This window comes from Mercenaria mercenaria, chromosome 10 (genome assembly GCF_021730395.1).
Source record: "Mercenaria mercenaria strain notata chromosome 10, MADL_Memer_1, whole genome shotgun sequence".
NCBI classification, from domain to species: Eukaryota; Metazoa; Mollusca; class Bivalvia; order Venerida; family Veneridae; genus Mercenaria; species Mercenaria mercenaria.
The window spans coordinates 4,451,825-4,479,250 of record NC_069370.1 but is presented as its reverse complement, the minus strand read 5'-3'; the positions used below and the strand labels follow the sequence as shown (position 1 = coordinate 4,479,250).

Below are 27,426 nucleotides of genomic sequence, written 5' to 3'. Positions count from 1 at the left end.
CTGTTATTCAGTTTATCTATTTCCTGCTTAAATTGTATTCCTATATGAGATTGTGACAGTCACTTAACCCACAGTCAAAATTTACATGATTGCCAAACAAGTGTTTGCTAGTGGTTAACACAACATCTAATAATGTATGGCTACTATTAATAGGAAAACATGAAGGATCTTTTATGATACATGATGTATTTTCTAAACCAAAGATATCACAAGTATTTTTAAGTGGCACACACTTTTCCTCAATAAGCATATTAAAATTTAAATCTCCAATTTGCAACAAATTGTCATATTTATTTAAAGATTTGTCTAAAATAATATCACAATTTTCTTCAAAAATTTTACTGATCAGAGATGGAGGTTTATATGTTCCAAAAATGATCCCCTTTGTTTGATTCAATTTTACCTCGACACAGATGGATTCATTGTCTTTAAACTCCAATTCTGGGCGTCATACATACATTTCAGCAGCACCTAAATCAAAATTAAAAAACAATAACCATGAATTTGCATCAGCCATAACTGAATATACATTTTTCAAAAAATAGACCACTTTCGTTGTGAATTTCAAGGTTTTAATTTTATTCATTGAGAAAATGTCTACATAACGGCAAATCTCATGGGAGCATTTTCAGACGGCAATGTTTTAAGAAAAGATTATTTATTTTTCTTATATGTAACATAACATCTTATTTTTTCTTTTTCTTTTTAGTGAGAAGGCATGCTATACTAACTGGCTATATATAGTTTTCACATTGTAATGCTCTAAAGTACTGAAAATTAGGTCTCGGGATTTTTAAATTGTTCATATGACATAAAGAAAGGACCGAGACAGTGAAATATTACCTCAATAATGGACCACTGGAAAACCTGTGCTATTTATAGCAGAACATGACGAGGGCATTGCAGGCTTACACAGCTCTGTGTGCCTTGGTTCGGAGGCAGTTGCCTCTTGAAAATTTTGGTCTGTTACTGTACGGTTTGTTTGGGATACGACCATGCACAGTGTAACAATCTAATAAAGTCTGTGCTGTCCCGCGCACAATCAGCACTTGAGGAGGGGTTGTTTCTTGGCAGGCCTGACAGGTCCCTTACTTCGAATCACTTGCCTCTTACTGGTGTGGGCTCGAAACCTCGACTAGGGTGTAGAATTCTATATGGGAGGAAGCCATCCAGCTGACTTACCGGAAGTAGGTAGTATTACCCAGGTGGCTGCCCATGCCTGAAATAATATCCGGAGAGGCACATGGGATCTTTTTTCCACGACCAAAAGCAGGAAAGGTCCTACATGAACTAAATTGTGTCAGTGTAACTAACAAGCCAACACAAATCACGCACGCAAAGACAAAGATTCAATAGTAATAGCCATGTTTTAAGTGTATGTATAGAAACCTTAAAGGATTTTGAGACAGATCAAGTGACTGATGTTCATCCTTTTTACAGTTGGACGAGCAGGCGCAGCTCGAAACTGTTCTCTTTAAAATAACATTTCTTTTCAAAACTATAGGGAAACAAACCTCTTGTATATCAATAAAAACGGGTATTGGACAATTTATGCTGCTAGGTGCACACGATTCATACCACACCTGACTTTACGGACCATGTGTTTCAGTCGGATAAATCGGCATAGACGTCCTTCAGGTGTGCTGAACTGATGCGCCGCAACGTGCCCGACTCAACTGCAAAACGGGCCAAATCGAAGTACCGGGCGAAATCGGTGTATACAATTCAGCTCATGTAAATATAAGAATTACTGAAAATCCTGTAAAACAACAGAAGAACACATCTAAGTGAATTAACATTCCTGCGTAAAAACGAAAATATAAGTTAAAAGGTATACACCACTATAAAGTAGTGTGGGGCAGTGCAGGCTAAATCTGGTATACATTGAACTGCCGCCCGAGTATCTTTGATATTTGTCTTCAGGTCCGTTCCGTCAGTATTTTAATATGTGGTGTTTCTCTTGTTTCTTTGCTTTCTGTAAATGCATCGAGTGTTCAATACATATATATACGATCCATTAGGGTTTCTTATATAATTATATACACCAGCCTTTTTATGTTTGACATATCGTGCCTTTTGTTGCCATTGCGTACATTAGGGATTCACTTAGCAGGAACACATTTATTTACACTGTCCAATAACAACATTGGAACGTGGTATATTTTCTGGACCTTCGGGATCATTGATTTCGACTCATTTAGATTTGAAGATTGAATACTGCTTAAGCCGGTGCTAGGGGGCGTGGGCAGTGTTGCATTTTCCATTACTGCTCATGAACAGACTCAATCAAACCGAGTCTGCAATTTTCACTGTTTGCCTTATTCTCGGTGCTTCCGATGGATCTACTTTCCAGATTGTATTAACAGTTTGAAATTCCCGGCGACAAACTGTATTATATCATTTCTTCGTTTTGTACATATTACAGTAGTAAGGGTTCCACAGTCAATGCATTTGTAATAAAGTAAAAATCCATGCTTTATGTTTTGGTGCGAGTGTGCTGCGTTCTTAAAATGTGGCTTTTCCGATTATATCATTATTATTATTTTGTCCCATAACTATTCTCTGTCTCTGAGGAATGCCACATTTTAATGGGGCTCAGTTTGAACGTGCTGTGCCGACTTGAATCTGATGTTGACGATTATTAAAATGAATCTAAAAACAAAACATGTAGCGGCGCAATTATCAGTCCATAGCAGGGAATAATGTCGAATGTTTTTGCAAAATCTAAGTATAAGTAGTCCAGACTGCCACGTCTTTCAATATAGTATATTCTTTACATCTGTTCATCCTTCGTTGCCTTCTTATAATTGTATAGCGCAAGATCTAAATCCGTGTTGCTGCTTTGTATGTTCAAACGTTACCATGTGTTTGATGAAAGCATCAACTACCAAACATTCAAAGACTCTATAGGTGAGAGAAAGGCTTAATGGTTAATAGTTTTCAGAGCTCGTGCAGAGAAAGTTTAGAAATCTGAGTCAAAACATACGATAGGTAGTTAGGCAAGTAAGTAGGCAGGTAGGTTCGACAACGATTTTCTTTTTACAGGTAAACTCTTAAAAAAGTGGATTTAAATGACAGCTGTCATTATTGCTGTTTGTATCATTTTCACAGTGCTATAGTTATTTCAATTCTAAAATTAATTATTCAAATATTTGAACAATGCCATGTCTTGCAAAATTATCGGCTAGGGGACGCAGTCATGGTCTTGAAATATCTTGAAGGGATTTTAGGTTAAAGAAATTTAGCAAACACAATAAGGCTTATTACATATCTGTCAAGGCTCTACAAATCAAATCAAATCAAATCAAAATTTATTTATTGTCGGAGGCCACGAGTGTGATCGGGGTACGAAGGGTAGGTTGTCCCTCGTAGGGGGTCTGAAGGGCGATGATCCCTGGAAGCCGGAGACGCCTTCACATGGAAAATTTAGTTTTTTTTACACAAAATAGGCCAGGTTTTGAATAGTCTCCCTCCATGTTTACTTTTTGTGACGTTTATTCATGCGGTAGAAATTACGGCGAATGTAAAAGCTGTATTAAACGGGTATGACTGAATAGCGAAATCTAGTAGATTTCGCGAAATCTAATCAAATTAGCGAAATCTAGACATAAAATGTAAACTAATGAATAATTTTACAAATCCTTTTAAGCTTTTATTAAAAATATAAATCTACATGTGCATGTCAATTTTCAAGAAAATATACTTATATTTAGGGTGGTTTTGAAGCGAAAAACTTATACGGGTCTAGATTTCGCCCGATTCTACATGCGCGGAAATCTCAAGTGACAGGTAAAATCAAGACATAAAATTTAAAGTGATGAAATTTCTTTTTAAATCTTTGTAGGCATTTATTAAGAATATATTTCTTAGTTTGCCTGTCAATTTTCAAGAAAAAATATTTATATATAAGGAGGTTTTGAAACGAAAAACGTATACGGGTGTTGATTTCGCCAGATTTTATATGCGCAGAAATCTCAAGTGACAGGCAAAATCAAGACATAAAATCTAAAGTGATGAATACTTTTTAAAATCCTTTTAAGCTTTCATTAAGAATATGTTTTTACGTGTGCATGTCAATTTTCAAGAAAAAATATTTATACTTAGTATTAATTAGAAACGAAAAATATATACGGGTGTTGATTTTGCCAGATGGTCAGTGACATGCAAAATCAAGTCATAAAATTTAAAGTGATGAATAATTTTAAAAAATCCTTTTAAGCTTTTATCGGGAATATAGATATACGTTTGCATGTCAATTTTCAAGAAAAAATATTTATATTTAGGGTGGTTTTGAAGCGAAAAACGGTATGAAAACACCACGCCATTGTTGCCAGGCATTTTCAATTCAATAATTTTCTACGAAAAATATATTTGATTGCTTTATTTTTCAAAATGCGTGTGACTTGGAATAGTAGGCACGTGAGCGTGTTCTAGGGCCGAAATGCGTGTGACACACGCGCAATGCGTGTTTCTTGACAGGTATATTAGCAGTTAAAATATGATACCATATATTTTGAATGAAACTTCTTTTTCAAATTTCCCGACGATTTCAATTTATTATAATGGTGCTGTTATCATATGAATAACAAATTGGCCGTCTCAGGTTCCAGTGGTTAAGCGGATCTATATTATATTGTCGATGATAAATGCTGGACGCCGTTTCCCTTGTCCGGTACCCAAGCATGTAAATTGTTGTACTACATACACAACAGTGAAATATTATTTTACTTTATTTTACACTTTTGTCTCAGCTACACCAGAACGAAAAGGCAAATCATTCAACACTGATACGAAATATAAATATACAACTATCAAGAATGAATATTTGTAAAATTTTGTAAAAAAAAAAAAAGGTAACATCCCGTTTATGCTAATGAGTTTCAAAACGAGGTTATATTTACATGCAAATGGCGGTGTTCCTTCTCAACAACTGTAAATTTCAGGGTTGTGGACGTGCCTTTTCATCTTTAGCTGATCTAATTCATCACATCGAGGACTCTCATATTGGTAAGAATCTTAAGAAATGTGTCTGGTTTCTATAGATTGCCCAGGGAATGAAAATAAGACCAATATCTGGCGATGTTTACACTTAATTGCGGGGAATTTGCGCACTTCCGGTTTTTTGTGAGATCAGCTGTCAAAAATGTAGGTCAACCTTTAAACCGAAAGTAGGTTGAATTAACATATATTCAGGATCGAATACCAATACTGAGTATGTAAAATGTTGGTTAAAAATATATATATGTGATCGTATTGCTTTCAACAATATGATAATGAAATAAATCACTGATAAGAGAGTTTTAAAAATGTATCCTACTTTCACTTTATTTTCACTAATTTCAGATGCAGATCCAAAGCTTCTTGAAAAGCAAGAAGGACAACAACCACCATCTCTAGCACTAAGTTATATTCTAAAGTAAGTAAGCAAGTTGAAATAGTTTTTGAATACACTGACCTCCAGATCATACGACAAAAAAGAGAAATTTTTTAGATGCTATGCATTGAAATTGAAAGATTATAAATATATGTTTTGCCTAATGTTTATTCACAAATGTTAGGGATTCATTTTGACTGAGTTACAAAAAATTCTGTTTTACACTCATATGTATGCATATTTTAGGTTTAGGAATAAGGTAACATATTTCATAGGGTGAGAAAAATATACAGCCAGACAAGGACTCCAGCAGGGTCTCATAATATTACTCATGTGTTCTGTTGATCTAATGAGTCTGAAATTGTGACAAAAAAATTCTGTACTGTGTTGAAATTTGTCTTTGAATTTCTGTGAGTACTATAAATAGATTACAAGTGTTGTAAGAGTGAGTCAAATGTCACAGGGTGAGAAAATATGCAGCCAGACTGGGACCTGAGTCAGAGCCTCAAAGTACTATTCAGATGCTCGACCGGCTTAGGCACTTGCTCTTTACACACTTTTCTTTTGTTATTGTGAATCTAGTCTGTAACTGTTACACATTTTACAGGCATTTTGCAAAAGGTGTACCAATAAGAAAGGAGTCTGACCACAAGAAAAAAGCAAAGACAAGAGTTCCTTCTCCTCCGTCTATACGCAGCTCAACACCAACAAGTAAGTTGTACTGTTAAGACAACATATGCTCCAGGAGTTCTGCTACTCGGTACACAATCTTCGTCGAAATATTGGGATCACCCTTTGTCTGTAACTGTTAATCTGTTGATGGTCAATGACCTCAATCTGTTGAACAGTTTTTCTGTTAACATGTTAGAGCTCTCATTTCTTGAGCAATCTTCACAAAACACACAGAAAATGTGTTTTGCCACATGATGATCACACTCGGGTTTGATAATAAGGAAGATTGTTCTAGTACTTGGAGTAATGACCATTAAATTTAACATTGTCATTTTTACGCTAGAGACCACATTTTCTTCCTGATCTATATGAATGTTTGTCTTAAAATAAATAAAATGTAGCTATTAATACTATATATATTTACTTTCTAATTGATCTACTTGACACTAGGTTAGAATGTTTGTCATAATGATCTGGGCATAAAAACTAGGTCATGAGGTAAAATCATAGAAAAAGACTATAAACACATATGGGGCCTCATTTTCTACCTTGTCTACAGGAAACTTTGTCAAAATGTCTTGATCAAATCTATGTCAAGATGAGAACAGGGTAGTTTTAGGTTATAAACTAGACCCTGGTGGTCAAATCCCAGAAAAATAATTAACACTTTATGCTGGTACTAAGGCCATATTTTCTAACTGATCCTCATAATAGTTGGTGTTTGTGTTGATATTAAAGAAATTCAGTGTGCATCATGTTAGAAATTGGAAGTTATGGATAAGTCACTAAGTCATATAATATCTGTGTCAACCTTGAAACCATCTGGTTGGCTCAGGTGAGTGATACAAGGCCTTCATCAAATTCTTCTTTCATTTTGTTTCTTCCTAAAATAATAGTTTATATAATTACACTATTCTAAGATGTCTTTTCATTCTAATTACACTATTCTAAGATGTCTTTTCATTCTAGTTATAGCTAAGAACACATATTAAAGGATATGTTCCATAGTTTGTCACATAATTTGTAGAGGATAATTAGTCTTGAAAGAGGAGAACAGAATTAGATGTGAAATATAATTGTATTGATGGTACATTTTGCAGGTAGTGACCTAGGAGATGACGACGATATTTGCAGTGAGGATGAGGACAGTGATGACTCATACACAACACAGGAAGAGTTTACCACCGAGTTGATACTCGGGTATGTTTATATAGTGTCTCTTTCCTTGTCTTCCTATATAGTCTGTTCAGGTTCACATCAGGAAGAAATTACTTTCACCTAGGTATCATCCATTGTATTAATTGTATGGTGTAGTGTTAGCTCAAATTTCCTCACTTTATTGTAAAATGCTTGAATTAAGTGTTAGATGTATTGATAAATGATACTTGTTTTGAAATATTAGACTACTTTTTAACAGATTGTTATTCAGTTTAGATATAATAAATCATGGTTCCAAGCATATCTTAATTTTCCTAATAGTGCCCACTGCTGGATTAATTGCATTTTTTCCAGTTTTGAGTTTTTACTGATGCAGATCATCCAGATATTTTTACTCTTTGTAAGTCTAAATATGGAGTTAAGCCTATATTGGGACCCTATATTGTCTCTAACCCTGTCTTGTCTCTTGTTTCAATTAGTTACAAGTTCTGATTTAATTAAATTTATATACTATAGTAATTTCTGGGGACTGAAAATTCGTAGGATTCGCCACTTAAGAATTAATCCCCTGCTGATAAATGTCTTAGTGAAATAATCTTCCTTGAGATGATAGTCTGGATATAATAATTGTTATCTAGATTAGTTTTAAGCAGTATTGTTACTTGCTGTGAACATTCAGCAATTAAGCTTCAAAATTTAATCTGTACAAAACTAATTAATCAAAATTGCTGGTTGCTCTAAAAAATTTCTGACTTGATGGGGCATGTTTTGTTATAAAAATATTAAGACCTGTTAATAGCATTGGAATGTTTTGTAATTCTTTGTTCTTTATGCTTTTTACAAACACTTGTACTTATAGCTGATTTTCTGCCCTCCCTTCCCCAAACACACGCACAGACGCTACACACACACATTTATTTTGTGAAAGTAAATTTAATTGATTTATGTCTGTTGAGAAAAAATGCTTTTTTAACATTGTACAAAAAAAAACACAGAAGTTCCATTTTTGTGAACTTCAGTAATTAACTTCCCAAAACAGCTTTAAATACTAATATTTATAAGTTTTCTCATTTATATAGCAGATGTGTTCATTATGTCTCCCCCAGGAGACATATTGTTTTTGCCCTGTCCGTCCGTCCGTCCGTACGTCACACTTCATTTCCGAGCAATAACTGGAGAACCATTTGACCTAGAACCTTCAAACTTCATAGGGTTGTAGGGCTGCTGTAGTAGACGACCCCTATTGTTTTTGGGGTCACTCCGTCAAAGGTCAAGGTCACAGGGGCCTGAACATTGAAAACCATTTCTGTTCAATAACTAGAGAACCTCTTGACCCGGAATGTTGAAACTTCATAGGATGATTGGTCATGAAGAGTAGATGACCCCTAACAATTTTGGGGTCACTCCATCAAAGGTCAAGGTCACAGGGTCCTGAACATGGAAAACCATTTCCGATCAATATCTAGAGAACCACTTGACCCAGAATGTTGAAACTTCATAGGATGATTGTACATGCAAAGTAGATGACCCCTATCGATTTTGGGGTCACTCCATTAAAGGTCAAGGTCACAGGGGCCTGAACATTGAAAACCATTTCCGGTCAGTAACTTGAGAACCACTTGACCCGGAATGTTGAAACTTAATAGGATGATTGCTCATGCAGAGTAGATGACCCCTAACAATTTTGGGGTCACTCTGTGAAAGGTCAAGGTCACAGGGGCCTGAACATTGAAAACCATTTCCGGTCAGTAATTTGAGAACCATTTGACCCAGAATGATGAAACTTCATAGGATGATTGGTCATGCAGAGTAGATGACCCCTAACGATTTTAGGGTGACTCTGTTAAAGGTCAAGGCCACAGGGGCCTGAACATCGAAAACCATTTCCAATCAATAACTTGAGAACCTCTCGACCCAGAATGATGAAACTTCATAGGATGATTGTTCATGCAGAGTAAATGACCCCTATTGTTTTTGGGGTCACTCCGTTAAAGGTCAAGGTCACAGAGGCCTGAATATTGATAACCAGTTTCGATCAATAACTTGAGAACCACTTGACCCAGAATGTTTAAACTTTATAGGATGATTGAACATGCAGAGTAGATGACCCCTATTGATTTTGGGGTCAGTCTATTAAACGTCAAGGTCACAGTGGCCTGTTCATGTAAAATCATTTTTTGGAAATAACTTGAGAACCACTTGACCTACAATGTTGAAACTTAATAGGATGATTGGACAGGCAGAGTAGATGACCCCTACTTATTTTGAGGTCACTTGATCAAAGGTCAAGATCACAGGAGCCTGAACAGTGACTTGAGAACCACTAGGCCAAGAGTGTTGAAATTTAGCGGGATGACTGGACATGCCAAGTAGATGATCCCTATTGCAGCCAACCATCAGTGTCTCTTTGACTTTTGCTCCTGACCCCTATTAACTTCATGCCTATAGGACTTTGCATTGGGGGAGACATGCGCTTTTTTACAAAAGCATTTTCTAGTTGTATCTTGTTGCATGTCAGAAACCATCAACATTTGCGACAGAGCTTTCAAGGGCCTTCATGTTAAATCTTAAGCGTTAATAACTAACTCAGTCCCAAGCGGAAAAGTGACTGTTCAAAACACTGTTTTATATTTTACTGCTTTTAAAAATTTTGGAATGAAAACTACTATAGTATGGTGAAATCTGTTAAATAATTATTTAAAAGAAACCATTTAGAAATATCCTCTCCATCAGTATTTCTGTACGACCTATCAACCATTTATAACCTCATTAATAGTTTGTAGAGTAGATTTTCATCAGTACTTAACACATAGATATTTTGTTCAAAGATTTACATTGAGCTGAAATTCATTACAACTGAAAGTTTCTAAAAATATTATTACCTCCCTTTACCTGTCTTGGTAGCACAACTAGGATAGTTTGGAAATAAATGTATTTGGAAGCTTCTCACTGTTCAAAACTTTCCTTTGGTTCATATTGTTAAAATATACTAATATCTATCAAACACAAATGTAAAAAAAATCCTAGAAATTTTATTGAGTCCACTTTTTTGAATACTCACATATTAAAGGGGAGTAATAACAAACTTTTGTTAAAGAATGATATATCATACATTTCTAATAGGGATCTTAGTTCATTATATTTTATGTTCATCTTCTGTTCATAAAATAAATATCTAACAGAACAAACTAATTTAAAAAAAAATAAAACATTGTAAAATGTTACTTAAATGTGACACTTTTCATTTAAAAGTTTTAAAGAAAAGATCTTGTAGTCAGCCCCTTTATAAAATGAATACCTTTTTGATTTTATTGAATCAAAACTGTTCTGAAACAATCCTGTTTACATAAAGCGTAGTACTGTAATATGATCTGTTATTGCTAGAATTGCGAGAAAATACTAGACATCAGAAAACAGCAGAAGTCTGCTATAACCTTTAATTTTCAGAACATGTTTTATGTTCTAATACACTGGTTTTTCAATACCATGATTATAGCACTAGATATCTTTATAGCTGCAGAATCTCCTTAGAGAACCATTTTTTAACAGTATGGCTATTAAGTTAAGAAATATTTGAGAAATTTGATCGAAGTAGTGTCAAGGCAGTTTCTCCTCAGAGAACCATTTTTAGCTCACCTGTCACATAGTGACAAGGTGAGCTTTTGTGATCAAGCAGCATCCGTCTTCCGTCCAACCGTGCGTCCGTCCGTAAACTTTTGCTTGTAACCACTCTAGAGGTCACATTTTTTGTGGGATCTTTATGAAAGTTGGTCAGAATGTTCATCTTGATGATATCTAGGTCAAGTTTGAAACTGGGTCACGCGCCATCAAAAACTAGGTCAGTAGGTCTAAAAATAGAAAAACCTTGTGACCTCTCTAGAGGCCATATATTTCACAAGATCTTCATGAAAATTGGTCTGAATGTTCACCTTGATGATATCTAGGTCAAGTTTGAAACTTTGTCACGTGCCATCAAAAACAAGGTCAGTAGGTCTAAAAATAGAAAAACCTTGTGACCTCTCTAGAGGCCATATATTTCACAAGATCTTCATGAAAATTGGTCAGAACGTTCACCTTGATGATATCTAGGTCAAGTTCGAAACTGGGTCACGTGCCGTCAAAAACTAGGTCAATAGGTCAAATAATAGAAAAACCTTGTGACCTCTCTATAGGCCATATATTTCATGAGATCTTCATGAAAATTGGTCAGAATGTTCACCTTGATGACATCTAGGTCAAGTTCGAAAGTGGGTCACGTGCCATCAAAAACTAGGTCATAGGTCAAATAATAGAAAAACCTTGTGACCTCTCTAGAGGCTATATTTTTCATGGGATCTGTATGAAAGTTGGTCTGATTGTTCATCTTGATGATTTCTAGGTCAAGTTCGAAACAGGGTCATGTGCGGTCAAAAACTAGGTCAGTAGGTCTAAAAATAGAAAAACCTTGTGACATCTCTAGAGGCCATATTTGTGAATGGATCTTCATGAAAATTGGTCAGAATGTTCATCTTGATGATATCTAGGTCAAGTTCGAAAGTGGGTCACGTGCCTTCAAAAAGTAGGTCAGTAGGTCAAATAATGAAAAAACGTTGTGGCCTCTCTAGAGGCCATATTTTTCATGGGATCTGTATGAAAGTTGGTCTGAATGTTTATCAACTGGGTCATGTGGGAAGAGGTGAGCGATTCAGGACCATCATGGTCCTCTTGTTTTGTGTGGATACAGTAACTGTTATAAAGGAAAGAAATATTTGAGAAATTTGATCAAGAGTCAAGGCTGTGGCAATATATATATTGTCCTCTGTAATGCTATCTGAGGACGTCCTCAGTAATGCTATATGAGGACTTTTGAGTTTGTTAAGGATGATATACTGTTAGTAAAGACGTTGTTTTGTTGAGGCAGTATTGATTTTGTCACAGCACAATTAACAACATTTTCCAAGTTAACTGAAAAGTCAGTGACAGAGCTGGTATTGATTTATATATAGGTACGATATAAGATGTGCGATTACTGCAGAGAGAATCTAATGTTACATGGTAATTGTATCTTTATTGGATGAGAAGACTTTGTTATTTAACAATAATGATGCACCAGATTCCTGATTCGTGGGTAAAGATGTGCAAGAATATAATATATTATATTCATGTATTAAAATAATATATACATTAAACAAGTCTTTTAATTTTGCCAATTTAAATGTTACACACTTACAGAAAAATCTGTTTACTAACATGTCAGAATGACACTGAAATCAGCTGTGATGGGGCGTGGTCGTAAAATGATTAGAATTATCAGATGACTGACTTTTTTTATTGGAATTTCTGTTAAACATTCACAATGTAACTGTCTAAACTGAGGGATGTCAAGGGTTAATAGTTATTTAAATTATAGATTACAATTCAAATGTCTGTTAATCAATTAGTAAAATTGGTAAGCGATTAATCACATATTTTCTTATAAATGTTTTGAAAATTGAAAACAAGAAATGATGAAAGAATAACCAGTCATAAAGTCAATTGTATCTGTCATTTAAGGATGTACGAGCAAATTTTTAAGAAATTTTTCATACCCTGTGAGCTTGAAGAACATTAGTTTCTAAGACAAACAAGAGCAGAAAAAACATAGGTCACCAAACTCGTTTTAATTTTATAGGGTATTTTCTTCACCCATGTACTGTTTACGCATTTCTGAAAATTGAAAAAATGTTGGTACTTTATAAAACATATAATATCCTATTTAATCTTATAGGTATTTTAGGTCTTACAGGTTAATATGAATATATGGTGATGTCAGTATTATATAAGCATAAATGTCACTAACAAATCTCTTTGATTTTTACATGTTGAAATAATTACCCCACCCACTTTATTTTCAATGGAAAAAACGTATTTAGATCTATAAAAAAAATTCTGACGTTGAGATTTTCAAAATATTTTGCAGCATTAATGACACACAAAAATGCTTCAAAATGGAAAGGTAAAAAGTTGGGGTCCCCGTGCATCTAAGAGATTTATTAAGAAAAAACTGTTAAAAAGTGGTGAATTTTGATATTTTTTGTTCTTTTTGTTTTAATTTATATTTTCTAGATAATATAAAGAGCTATCTTGAAAACTTTAATTTTCTTTATAGCTTAACATTATATGTATCAATCAGAAAAATATCAAAACCAAACCTGATCTACTTTAATAGATATTTGAAATTACCTACCCCTACCCCGTTGTAAATCTTACTTCAATTTTCGGCAAATGCCAGCCAAAAATAAGGGTGAAAAAAAAAATTTCGCAAAAAACATAATATATTTGATTAAATGGTACATTATTAGCCATATTTTAATTATTTAGCATTAATTTTTGGCAAAACTTTTGTTAGAAAGCAATATTCAAAGAAACATTTTTAGCTTGACTATTCGAAGAATAGTCTAGCTATTCTACTCACCCTGGCGTCGGCGTCGGCATCACACCTTGGTTAAGTTTTTGCATGCAAGTACATACAGCTATCATTTAAAGGCATATAGCTTTGAAACTTATTTATTCTTTTTCTAGGTCAATTATCAACCTCACTGGGTCAAGTTCCATAACTCTAACATGTATTTTGAGCAAATTATGCCCCCTTTTGGACTTAGAAAATTCTGGTTGAAGTTTTACATGCAAGTTACTATCTCCAAAACTAATGTAGATATTGAATTGAAACTTCACATGTGCCTTTGGGGTTATAAAACTAGTTGATAGCACCAAGTCCCATAACTCTGACCTTCATTTTGGCCAAATTATGCCCCCTTTTGGACTTAGAAAATTCTGGTTAAAGTTTTGCGTGCAAGTACATACAGCTATTACTAAAAGGCGTATAGATTTGAAACTTATTTTTTCTTTTTCTAGATCAATTACCTACCTCACTAGGTCAAGTCCCATAACTCTAACATGTATTTTGGCCAAATTATGTCCCCTTTTGGACTTAGAAAATTCTGGTTAAAGTTTTGCGTGCAAGTACATACAGCTATTACTAAAAGGCATATAGATTTGAAACTAATTTTTTCTTTTTCTAGATCAATTACCTACCTCACTGGGTCAAGTCCAATAACTCTGACATGTATTTTGGCAAGATTATGTCCTCTTTTGGACTTAGAAAATTCTGGTTAAAGTTTTGCGTGCAAGTACATACAGCTATTACTAAAAGGCATATAGATTTGAAACTTATTTTTTCTGGATCAATTACCTACCTCACTGGGTCAAGTCCCATAACTCTGACATGTATTTTGGGCAAATTATGCCCCCTTTTGGACTAAGAAAATCCTGGTTAAAGTTTTACATGCAAGTAACTATCTCCAAAACTACTACAGATATTAAATTGAAACTTCACACGTGTCTTCGGGGTTATAAAACTAGTTGATAGCACCAAGTCCCATAACTCTGACATGTATTTTGGGCAAATTATGCCCCCTTTTGGACTTAGAAAATCCTGGTTAAAGTTTTGCGTGCAAGTACATACAGCTATTACCAAAAGGCATATAGCTTTGAAACCTATTTATTCTTTTTCTAGGTCAATTACCAACCTCACTGGGTCAAGTTCCATAACTCTTAACATGTATTTTGAGCAAATTATTCCCCCTTTTGGACTTAGAAAATTCTGGTTAAAGTTTTACATGCAAGTTACTATCCCCAAAACTAGTGCAGATATTGAATTGAAACTTAACATGTTTCTTCGGGGTTATAAAACTAGTTGATAGCACCAAGTCCCATAACTCTGACCTTCATTTTGGCCAAATTATGCCCCCTTTTGGACTTAGAAAATTCTGGTTAAAGTGTTGCGTGCAAGTACATACAGCTATTACTAAAAGGCGTATAGATTTGAAACTTATTTTTTCTTTTTCTAGATCAATTACCTACCTCACTAGGTCAAGTCCCATAACTCTAACATGTATTTTGGCCAAATTATGTCCCCTTTTGGACTTAGAAAATTCTGGTTAAAGTTTTGCGTGCAAGTACATACAGCTATTACTAAAAGGCATATAGATTTGAAACTAATTTTTTCTTTTTCTAGATCAATTACCTACCTCACTGGGTCAAGTCCAATAACTCTGACATGTATTTTGGCAAGATTATGTCCTTTTTTGGACTTAGAAAATTCTGGTTAAAGTTTTGCGTGCAAGTACATACAGCTATTACTAAAAGGCATATAGATTTGAAACTTATTTTTTCTGGATCAATTACCTACCTCACTGGGTCAAGTCCCATAACTCTGACATGTATTTTGGGCAAATTATGCCCCCTTTTGGACTAAGAAAATCCTGGTTAAAGTTTTACATGCAAGTAACTATCTCCAAAACTACTACAGATATTAAATTGAAACTTCACACGTGTCTTCGGGGTTATAAAACTAGTTGATAGCACCAAGTCCCATAACTCTGACATGTATTTTGGGCAAATTATGCCCCCTTTTGGACTTAGAAAATCCTGGTTAAAGTTTTGCGTGCAAGTACATACAGCTATTACCAAAAGGCATATAGCTTTGAAACCTATTTATTCTTTTTCTAGGTCAATTACCAACCTCACTGGGTCAAGTTCCATAACTCTTAACATGTATTTTGAGCAAATTATTCCCCCTTTTGGACTTAGAAAATTCTGGTTAAAGTTTTACATGCAAGTTACTATCCCCAAAACTAGTGCAGATATTGAATTGAAACTTAACATGTTTCTTCGGGGTTATAAAACTAGTTGATAACATCAAGTCCCATAACTCTGATATGTATTTTGGTCAAATTATGTCCCCTTTCTAACTTAAAACTCTTTTGATATTTCACATTTTGGGTAATAATTTCCTGCTTCTGTGACAATATTTCGAATAGTCGAGCTTGGCTGTCTTACGGACAGCTCTTGTTCAAAATGGCGGATATCCTGAAAAAAACGCTCGTTCATCCTTAAAAGACCCTTACTGGTTCGAGTCATAAATTCGGCCAGGGCGTAAATATTCGGCCACCTACTTTAAAGCTTTTTTTTCGAGCCAGATGCTTGAGAGCGCATCTGTATCATCACAAGCACTTTCTTTAGCAACAAAGTCGGCAAAAAACAACCAGTTGTGTTGAGTAGAAAAAAAGTTGTCCTTCCCTAAAGTTGTGTATTCTAGATAGCAAATATTTTGTCTCGCGGGTCGCGTGACGTCATCACACGCGCTCGTTTATGCTGAGGCCCGGCAAGGGTTAATTCAAATCTAAACTTTATAACACGAAAAGAACATAATTAAACGACGTCATGCTGGTTTAAGAAAGATGACAGACGCTTTTTAAATCTCTGTTGGCAAATATTTCCCACGAGGTATGCTATTGAAAATTGATTGCAGTTTGTCGAAAAAAGAACGATTTTGGCTGTAGCATCGATTTATTTCCAAGACAATGTTGAAAATATAACCAACAATGTTGAAGGTGGCCGAATATTTACAACCTCTAGATGGTAAAATGTGGAGGCTAAACCTGCCGTTATTTTAAGCGTGGTTTTATTGTTTACGATACTGTAAATGACCCTTAATGATAACAGTCAATGTTGCTTGTATTAAAGCACATATGGTAGAAATTTTGTACAAATGAATTGTATAAAGAAAGAAATATTTATGAAAAACCGCAAAAAGTGGCCGAATTTACGACTCGAATCAGTAGGTTAGAAAGTCTCTTGCAAAATGTATAAATTTGAATTTCTTGATAAAATGTAAGTTATATATGAAGCAGTTTACTGAATGTTTGTCGCCAACACATAATTTTATTTGATGATTTATAAGTACTGCGTGTGTGGCTTAGATTTGATATCACAACATAACACTTTACAAGTATTTAATAAACTTTCTTAAACAAAGTCCCGTTCGAGGTCTGAAGCGTTGGTATTATTGAAAGCAGGGATTTGAATATCTGAAGATCTAAATTGCTCTGTAGACAGCTTCCTTACTCCAACCACTTTCATATAATAAACAACAGTAATTTGAACAGGAAAATAACAAACGTAAAAGTGACATGCATGATTAAAACATATTTCCCCTCTCACCAATATGTTGTAGATATATGTTATAAAATCAGTTTGTAAGTTTGTTCATCCGTATATCAATGCTATCAATCCGTTTTGGGTAATAACTCCTTAACCCTAACCCTAAAAAATAATGTATACTGCATAATGGGAAATAACAATGTGCAGCTACAAATATATATTATTATAACATTTATAGTCTTTATGAGAACAAAGTATTTTTATTGTGATCAAAGTTAGTTTTAAGACCATTTAGACTGAAAACGTTATTTTTAGCTCATCTGATTTTTTGAAAAAAAATGATGAGTTATTGTCATCACTTGAGCGGTTGTCGGCGTCGGCGTCGGCGTCTGCGTCGGCGTTGCTTGGTTAAGTTTTATGTTTAGGTCAGCTTTTCTCCTAAACTATCAAAGCTATTGCTTTGAAACTTGGAATACTTGTTCACCCTCATAAGCTGACCCTGTATAGCAAGAAACATAACTCCATCTTGCATTTTGCAAGATTTATGGCCCCTTTTGTACTTAGAAAATATCAGATTTCTTGGTTAAGTTTTATGTTTAGGTCAACTTTTCTCCTAAACTATCAAAGCTATTGCTTTGAAACTTGATATACTTGTTCACCATCATAAGCAGGCCCTGTACATCAAGAAACATAACTCCATCTTGCTTTTTGCAAGAATTATTGCCCCTTTTGGACTTAGAAAATCAGTTTTCTTGGTTAAATTTTATGTTTAGGTCAACTTTTATCCTAAACTATCAAAGCTATTGCTTTAAAACTTGCAACAGTTTTTCACCATCATAAGTGGACCCTGTACAGCAAGAAACATAACTCCATCCTGCTTTTTGCAAGAATGATGGCCCCTTTTGGACTTAGAAAATATCAGATTTCTTGGTTAAGTTTCATGTTTAGGTCAAATTTTTCTCTTAAACCATCAAAGCTATTGCTTTAAAACTTGCAACTGTTGTTCACCATCATAAGCTGACCCTGTAAAGCAAGCAACATAACTCCATCCTGCTTTTTGCAATAATTATTGCCCCTTTTGGACTTAGAAAAATCATTTTCTTGGTTGAATATTATGTTTAAGTCAACTTTTCTCATAAACTATCAAAGCTATTGCTTTAAAACTTGCAACAGTTTTTCACCATCATAAGTGGACACTGTACATCAAGAAACATAACTCTATCCTGCTTTTTGCAAGAATGATGGCCCTTTTTAGACTTAGAAAATCATGGGTAGGACAATATTTCTATTATACAAAAAAAATCAGATGAGCGTCAGCACCCGCAAAGCGGTGCTCTTGTTAATATCTGTAAGTGTAAAAGGTAGTGCTGCCACCAATTTTAACCAGATTTGTTTTCATTGCTGCGAGCGCATGCAAAAAACAAAAACATTTTTTTTTTCTTTTCTGTGTTTTGCAGCAAATACAACAAACAACTTTTTATTTTTGTGAGGCCTTTGAAAGAAGTCTAAGTCTGGCAGCAAATATGGTGAACAACTTTTTAATTTGGTGAGGCCTAAGAAAATTCAGTACTTTAATCTTTAATTTAATGTGTTTTTTGTGACTTTAGAAACATGGGTTGAAGTGTTGCATTAAGATTAGTTAAGTTTGCATGGTATTCTCTAGGGTGATATAAATTTAAAAATAATCATGTAAAACATGGTATTTTATCTTCTCAAGTGAATCACACCAAAAAAAGCAATTTTTTTTCGTTTCAGTTTCAGTTGTGTTATATTGAAGTTGAGTGTGTTCCAGTTTCTTTTCTTCAAACTGCCACATAACAGGCAGCTTTTGTCCAGATTAAATTTTTGATATTTACAATTCTAAGTTTTGCATGTCCACCAAAAGTTGTAAACAAAATGCTGTTAGCCAAGAAAATGGAAAAGTTCAAATTAAACTGAAATATATGGATTATTGAACAATGTCTGAATTTCACATTTCTACTGACAAGCCTACGTTTAGAGACATTGGTGCTATATAACTGTTTACAAAAAAAAATTATGTTGATGTACCTATTTTAAGAAACACTCTAGCAGTGTATAATCTCGACTTATGACAGCCTATTTAAAGAAACACTTTTTTCTGATATACCTATTTATAAAAATACTCTTTCTGACATACCTGTTTATAATGAAAATACTCTGTCAGTTTGCATTTTTCTGACATACCTATTTATAGAAACTCTTGCAGTCTGTATTCCTCTGATGCACATATTTAAAGAAATTCTCTTGCAGTCTTTATTCATTATGTCTTCTGAGGATAGAAGATTGGGAAACCGAATGCGTTAGCCTCATTAAATAAAGACGTTACTTACTTACTTACTTACTTCAGAAGTTGAAATCCACAAATTTACTATTCCATGAAATGACCATTTTAGCCTAATCCACGAAATTTCATGCCCACGAGAATAAATGATTTTATAGTAACCTGTACTGTGTTGGTGCACTGTAAAGCCCAAATCATTCATCATAGTACAATAGAAAATTGTTGGAAAACTGGTTTTGGTTTAAGCTTAAATTTACTTTGCGGAGATTAAACATGTAAATAAACTTTGAGGATACCTCGCTAATCTGGTCTGGTGTTACACTTCAATTCGAGACATGCCCTGCTAAATTTGCTGAAATAAGCATACCGTAGAATCATTAAATTTCAATGGCACAATATTCCGTTGTTTGGGCCATTATGACTGTTTCATGTGGATTTGAATTCATGGATTTCAATTTTTGAACATAAAATATATAGGAATTTTACTTGTTTGTTGGGATTTAACTTTATGATATGACTCCACAACAGAGTCCACAAAAAGTAGTCCCCAATGAATCATACTGATTTCACAGTACTGTTTACTCACTGAGTTTGATTGCAGTATGATGCAGAACTTGAAGGATGGAGACGTAGACAAACCATTTGCTTGTCCGGTACCTGGCTGTAAGAAAAGGTACAAGAATGTGAATGGGATGAAGTACCATGCCAGGCATGGTCATCGGAAAGATTCTAGGTATGATATTTCCAATGTTCCTATCATAACTGAAGTATACAAAATGCTAAAAATATTTATTGTTAACAATAAAAATTCTTGAATTAGTTTCGAGAAGTAAAATCTTAAGCAGAACGTAATTGAAGGAACCTATGAGCTTCAAGCATTTTTGCAGAGAAAGCAAACTCTGCCTAGTTGGCTAAAAGATGTTATGATGTGTAAGTCTAAATTTCCTGTTTATAACAACCAGCCTAGGTTTACTCCTCGTTTAAATGGGTCAACAGTGTTGTTGTACTTAGAAAATAGACTGGCCTGGTTTATAAGTTGGTCAGGGCTACGGATATGCGATATGTATTGTATTTTGTCATTATTTTTGAGTTTGGAACCGTCCATGTTTACAAACACTTTTGTTTATTTTATGAGGTGTACAACAACAATTGTGTTTTTGTTTTGTAGCTTGTTCTGCAGAGTGAAAAAAGCTTTTAAATGTAAATGCGGGAAGAGTTATAGGACTGCCCAGAAACTGCGTGCACACATGATTATAAAACACTCGACAACAGATTTGCTCAAACAGACTACACCGGTCAGTCTCTCCACAACACCGATCAGTATCTCAACTACACCGGTCAGTCTCTCCACAACAGTGACACCAAGTTCTCAGCAGGTACAGTTTTCTAGTGTAATGGCAGAAGGGCATATAGTGTAGTCTTGTCAGTGTGTTTGTATGCGTGTCAGCCAATAACTTATAAGTTGTAGTTTTGGTGCCCTTTCTTAACCACAATTTGCTTGACATGCTTTCTTTATTTAGAAGTTGATCTTGTCATTGATCTGTTACATTGATAGTTTTGCCAGTTAGAATCTTTACTCAAATTTATTTGAAGTTTTTTTTACAGAAAAAATGACAGGATATTATATAGGATTTTTTGTTTATGGACAACTTCATTTGATATGGAACCTTTTTCAGTGTCACTTAAGAATTTACACAAGATTGACTGTGTTTTGCTTTCCAGGTTTCCTCTCCAATCATGACAAATACCATTTTCTCCGTCCCACATTCGGTTGCTCAGTCAGCTCTTGCCAGTGGTACATTGACCCAGACCAGCCTCAATCTGGTACCAGTCACCGTGACAACAACAAAACAGGGGCAGATCACTCTAGCAAGCACGGGAGCAACACTGCAGCTGATTGGCTGTCCACAGACAGAAATGATGACATCAGTGGATATGAAATCAGAATAATGAGGCAGGAAGTTGGGTTAGACATTGGTTATTTTCTCAATCATATTGCAGAAAGTAACAAAATGTGAAGTTGGGTGCTATTGCACAAGTAAGCTGATTTGTATGTATTTTTGTTTTTTTGCTTTGGATACAGGGTTAGACACGTCTGCTGCGGTAGTGTCGGACATATTTTTGTGGAAAATATGCATGCATATTTTGCAAGATAAATTTTCTCATCTGATTACAGAGTTACAAGTTTATTACTCTAAATGAATCTGATACACAGGTTTATGTCCATTTTTTGACATCAGACTGAATATTCTCGGAATGCTTACTGCTTTTTAGCTTGGAACAGAAAAGAAAGCCTTGTCAGTATCGGCCTAAGTCAGTTATTAAGCATTGTTCAGAGTGTATACATTCACAGATTTTTATGAAGTACTTTTTATCTTTACACACGTGAGGCCAAATCTTTTAATAATTTGTTTATGAAGTGTAAAAAAAACTTAAAATCAGGACATTTTGCTTAACAGTTGCAACGAAAAATGGTTCAGTAAAGCATTAGTTAGTGTGCCTTTAACTATTGTCTTATTTGTTGTAAATGACTTACTGGATAAAGCTAACTTAAGATAATAAGTATGTTTTCTGATATATCTGCTGTAAAATCTTTTAATCTCTTTGGTTATTTCTTAGTCTCTTTTGTGGGGATTTGAATTTCATGGATTACAGCTTTTGAACATTAAATGTATGGGAATTTTTCTTGTTAGTTGGATTAACATTTCAAGGATAGACTCAACCATGAAATTCACAAAAAAATTGTCCTCTGCGAATATCAGTGATTTCACAGTATTGGAAATAATGCAGTAAAATCAGTAATCTTTAAGATAAAAAATTGGAACTTTTTTTTTGTAATTAGTTTACTCATATTATATCTCCTTTAAAATACAGGAGTATTAATTTCTCAAAATTAATTCTCATTCCGAGCACTGAAAATGAATTTTTTCATGATAACTTTACACATTAAAAATTTTATCAACATAATTTTACACAGATGTAATGCTAATCATTAGTTATGACCAGTTGAAATGTTCACCAATAATAGAAAAGATGAAACTTTGCGAGTTGAAATGTTCACGAATAAGAGAAAAGATGAAACTTTGCAAGTTGAAATGTTCACCAATAATAGAAAAGATGAAACTTTGCGAGTTGAAATGTTCACGAATAAGAGAAAAGATGAAACTTTGCAAGTTGAAATGTTCACCAATAATAGAAAAGATGAAAATTTGCAAGTTGAAATGTTCACGTGTAAGAGAAAAGATGAAACTCTGATGTTCACGAATAATATAAAAGATGAAACTTTGCAAGTTGTAATGTTCACGAATAAGAGAAAAGGTGAAACTTTGCAAGTTCAAATGTTCATGAATAATAATGGAGATAAAACTTTTGACTTTGCAAGTTGCAGTGTTCACTAATAATAGCAAAGATAAAAAACCACTGTATAAATTGTTCTCCATCTATGGTAAATCATTGAATGGTGAATGGAAATATTGGAAGTTGGAAAATGAAGATTATAGAGTGTTGTCATAGAAATGACTATAATATAAATATCAATGCATATAATATGTACATATATTTATTATTTGTTGTAGTTCCAGATATGTTCTGCATATACATGTATATAAATTGTGTATTGGCTGTGCGTGTAAACTTACAGAATATTTATGTGTATTCGTTTAATTTATTGTCTTTCTTTATGTTATATTTTGTGCCAAAATGATATAAAATGGATCAAAAAATAGTTGATTGTGATACCATTATAAAATGTACTGAATGTGTTCTATATTGTCTAGTGCTTTACTGAAGTAAAATATTGTGTATAATAAAATCTTGACATAATTGTGTTAAAAATAAGTGCAATACAATATTGTAAACTTATTGAATAGAGAGCCTGTCAGAAGTCAAAGCAGTTGCCCTAGGTCGTATGGACTGAGGGTCAATAGTTTTGACTATTGACTGGTAAGCCATTCAATAAGTTTTTTATTACTTGGCATCAGAAATTAATTTTCAAAAGTTAATTATCAAATTGTTGACTTTATAAGCCAAGCAAACATGTATTGAATATAGACCGGTCATATTGCACAAACTGAGGACTGCTGATTTATATAAGGAGTCGTGTAATCAGTACCAATGTACGATACCTTTGTTGAAAATAGTCGGACATGCGTTTTTATGGGAAAAAATTTTTAAGTATAAACAGGCCAAGATCTATTTCCAACTGCGTTCAAACTGTACACATCCAAAGAACGTAACTTTCCTCCTGTGACCGTCGGTCTGTGTTGAAAATGTTTTTAATTGCAAAGGTATTGTACATGTGTAGAAACAAGATCATGACGGTTTGTTCAAATATAGGTTATAATACTTAACTCTCTTTTTCTCCACCTGTGAAAAAGTGTTAAAGCTTGTAAATTTTGGATTTTTTAGTTTATGAATATAATTTATTACCGGTATGGTGTACAGTGCCAGTTTGATTTTCTTTCATAATTGCTGTAGACAGATGTTATGTAGCTTTTTCTGCTGTATTAAATTTTTATAGACATAAATTTTATCATTGTTTAAAAGTTAACCATACATTCATATTATAATTAAGGGAATGAACATGTATCTGATAACATTGTAATTTAGCTATGTACAATTGCCCTGAATGTTTACATATTTTCTGCTAATGTTTTTAATGGCTGGCCCATTTAGAATTTGCAATAATTTTTTTTCTCGATAATCATATTTAATATATTCTAATATATTTTTATTCTGCATGGAGATTCTTGAAGAAATGATCTGTGTCCTGTCTTTCATGTTTTTCTCAAGATGTTTTTTTTTTTTTTTCATATTTTTATTTCCTACTTGAAGTACAAAACACAACTAGCAATTGAAAAATACATTTGATGGCTGTATAAACTTTAGCTGTACTTGTAACATACCAAACTAGCAACTTTCCATGTACAATAAGAAACATAAATGTGTGATCTACAGTACAGTTGATGTATGTTAAGTTTGAGGTAAGGAACACGGGAGATATCTTTACACAAAGTTTAATATTAAGTCTTACACTGTCTACTTTAATGTATACTGTAAAAGCACATATTTTCGCTGGGTCAAAATTTCGCGAATTTGAAATTTTGAATATGTTCGCGAGGTTTAATATCCGCGAAATTGTAAAAATGGCATAACACTTGAATAAGAATTATTCTAATGGTGAATATTTATGCGAGGGTTAATTTTTGCGAGATGTAGGGCCTTGCGAATATAGCGAAAATTAAACCCTCGTGAAAATTTCGGCTTTTACAGTATATAACTATATCTCTTACGTGTGTAGTAAAAACTGTATGTGTTATGTGTATGTTAATGAACATGTAAGGTCAATCTGCAGTAATCTTCAGGTATGTTAGTTCTACTATAAAGCACATGTATGTTATTCTGCAGTGAAATACATGTGTATTAGGTCTACATGATCTCAGTGTGGCGATTAAATATTTTAGAACAGAATTTTATTTAACAAAGGTTAGATAAAAGTCACAAGTTTTTTCTGGCATACTGTCAGTAATTCAAAGTCCCTTCCAACAGATATAGATCCCAAAAGAGTCTCTCAGTGAAATTTTTGAACATCAGAAACACATGTATATACCTCATTGTCTGAACACTGTTGTCTTTTTGATTTGTTCTGTTGTAGTTTCAAATAGAATTGAATCGCTTACATGAAGTGAAGTTCTCTCTCAGATTGTGCAATTTTAAGTTAGTTATGATATAATTAATTTTTATATATTAACCTTTGGTTATTCATCATATCAGATAATGGTAATTCTACATTATTACCTTGTTATTATTATTTTGACATTTTCCAATTTTTAGCTCACCTGAACACAAGGTGAGCTTTTGTGATCGCCCTGTGTCCGTCGTCGTCCATCATCAGTCGTCCGTCCGTCCGTCGTCAACAATTTGACTATTAATACTCTAGAGGTCACAATTTTGGCCCAATCTTAATGAAACTTGGTCAGAATGTTACCCTCAATAAAATCTTGGACGAGTGCGATATTGGATCATCTGGGATCAAAAAATAGGTCACCCAGTCAAATCAAAGGAAAATTTTTGTTAAACTCTAGAGGTCACAATTTTGGCCCAATCTTAATGAAACTTGGTCAGAATGTTACCTTCAATAAAATCTTGGACAAGTTCGATATTGGATCATCTGGGGTCAGAAACTAGGTCACCATGTCAAATCAAAGGAAAAGCTTGTTAACACTGTAGAGGCCACATTTATGACTGTATCTTCATGAAACTTGGTCAGAATTTTAATCATGATGATCTCGAAGTCCAGTTTGAATCTGGGTCATGTAGGGTCAAAAACTAGGTCACCAGGTCAAATCAAAGGAAAAGCTAGTTAACACTCTAGAGGCCACATTTATGACCATATCTTAGTGAAACTTGGTCAGAATGTTAATCTTGATGATCTATAGATCAAGTTCAAATCTGGGTCAGGTGGGGTCAAAAACTAGGTCACCGGGTCAAATCAAAGGAAAAGCTTGTAAACACTCTAGAGGCCACATTTATGACTGTATCTTCATGAAACTTAGTCAGAATGTTAATCTTGATGATATTTAGGTCAGGTTTGAATCTGGGTCATGTTGGGTCAAAAACTAGGTCAACGGGTCAAATCAAAGGAAAAGCTAGTTAACACTTTAGAGGCCACATTTATGACCATATCTTAATGAAACTTGGTCAGAATGTTAATCTTGATGATCTTTAAGTACATAGGTCAGGTGAGCGATACAGGGCCTTCATGGCCCTCTTGTTTAAATTAATTTAATACTGTATGAGTAGTGTTATATGCAGGCTTGCATTTCTTTCATGAAGGCACAAAGTTCAGCAAATATTGTCTTGTGCAGAGTAATTCTGATAAGAAGTAATGAACATGTTTTATTTTCCATTTAAGCACAACTTGATTATTATTTCTATTGAACAAAGAAGAGTGAAATAGTGTGTTAACATGCAACAAATTCACTATTATTGGGTCACAGTTATTTTGTCATTGTGTCAAATGTCATAACGATGTGCTGGAAAAGAAAAATACACAAAACAGACAAATATTTCTAATATATCATTAAAATTTTATACCATGTTAAAATTGAAAAAATCTCAGTAATTTCCTTTTGAATAAAATCATTGTCAATTACATCTGAACTCCAAATAATGACTTTGTTCAGTGACAAATCACTGTTTCGGATATAATATTTCTCAAAGGCAGAGAGTGTTAGATGAACAGTTTTACTTTAATTTGTCATAATATTATCCCGGCTATTTTATAAAAAGTGAAGTTCCCATTATTACCCTTTTTCACTGGAAGAGTCTTTTTCTTCTCATATGATGTAAGGTAATGCAAGTTGTATGTAACATGGAACAATGAGTATATAGAGAATATATAAATAATTGATAGCTTGACGGAGAATGTTTACATTGAAGCATATAGATATGGGATAGCTTGATATAGAATTATGTACAAGTACTGGTTTCTGTTGTAGAACCATTGTTATTGTTATATAGTTAATAAAACACAAAAACCCATCTTGTAAATTGTCAACTTTTTTTTTTCCTATCTCAGATTCCACAGTGGTTTGCTCGAGTACAATTTTCTTTTATGATAAGCCTTCCACCTTTGTCCATCGTTGTTCAGCTGTGCTAAAACTGGCTTTCATGTGGCTGTAAAATTGATTAAATGTCTTCTTTTGATATTTTGTCAAAATTCCTAAACAGGTGTAAAAATACTATACTTTTTTCCTCCAAAGTCCTAAATTTTAAATTTATCAGACCTGAACATGTTAAAATATGTTGTTAAATTACCTCAAAATAGTTTATGAGTTTAAAGTATCAATTTTTTAGCTCACCTGTCACAAAGTGACAAGGTGAGCTTTTGTGATCGCGCGTCGTCCGTCCGTCCGTGCGTGCGTCCGTAAACTTTTGTTTGTGACCACTCTAGAGG

General features: G+C 33.9%; 1 protein-coding gene across 1 annotated transcript; it reads left to right on the top strand.

Moving 5' to 3' along the window:
* The first annotated feature begins 4,838 nt into the window (after positions 1-4,838).
* LOC123559873 (juxtaposed with another zinc finger protein 1-like) lies at positions 4,839-27,011 on the top strand. Its single transcript, XM_045351992.2, has 7 exons — positions 4,839-5,007; positions 5,344-5,416; positions 5,982-6,085; positions 7,147-7,246; positions 20,071-20,202; positions 20,638-20,845; positions 21,192-27,011. The coding sequence occupies exons 1-7, from the start codon at positions 4,902-4,904 to the stop codon at positions 21,417-21,419; spliced, it is 951 nt and encodes a 316-aa protein (XP_045207927.1). The 5' UTR covers positions 4,839-4,901; the 3' UTR covers positions 21,420-27,011.
* The last annotated feature ends 415 nt before the right edge of the window (positions 27,012-27,426 follow it).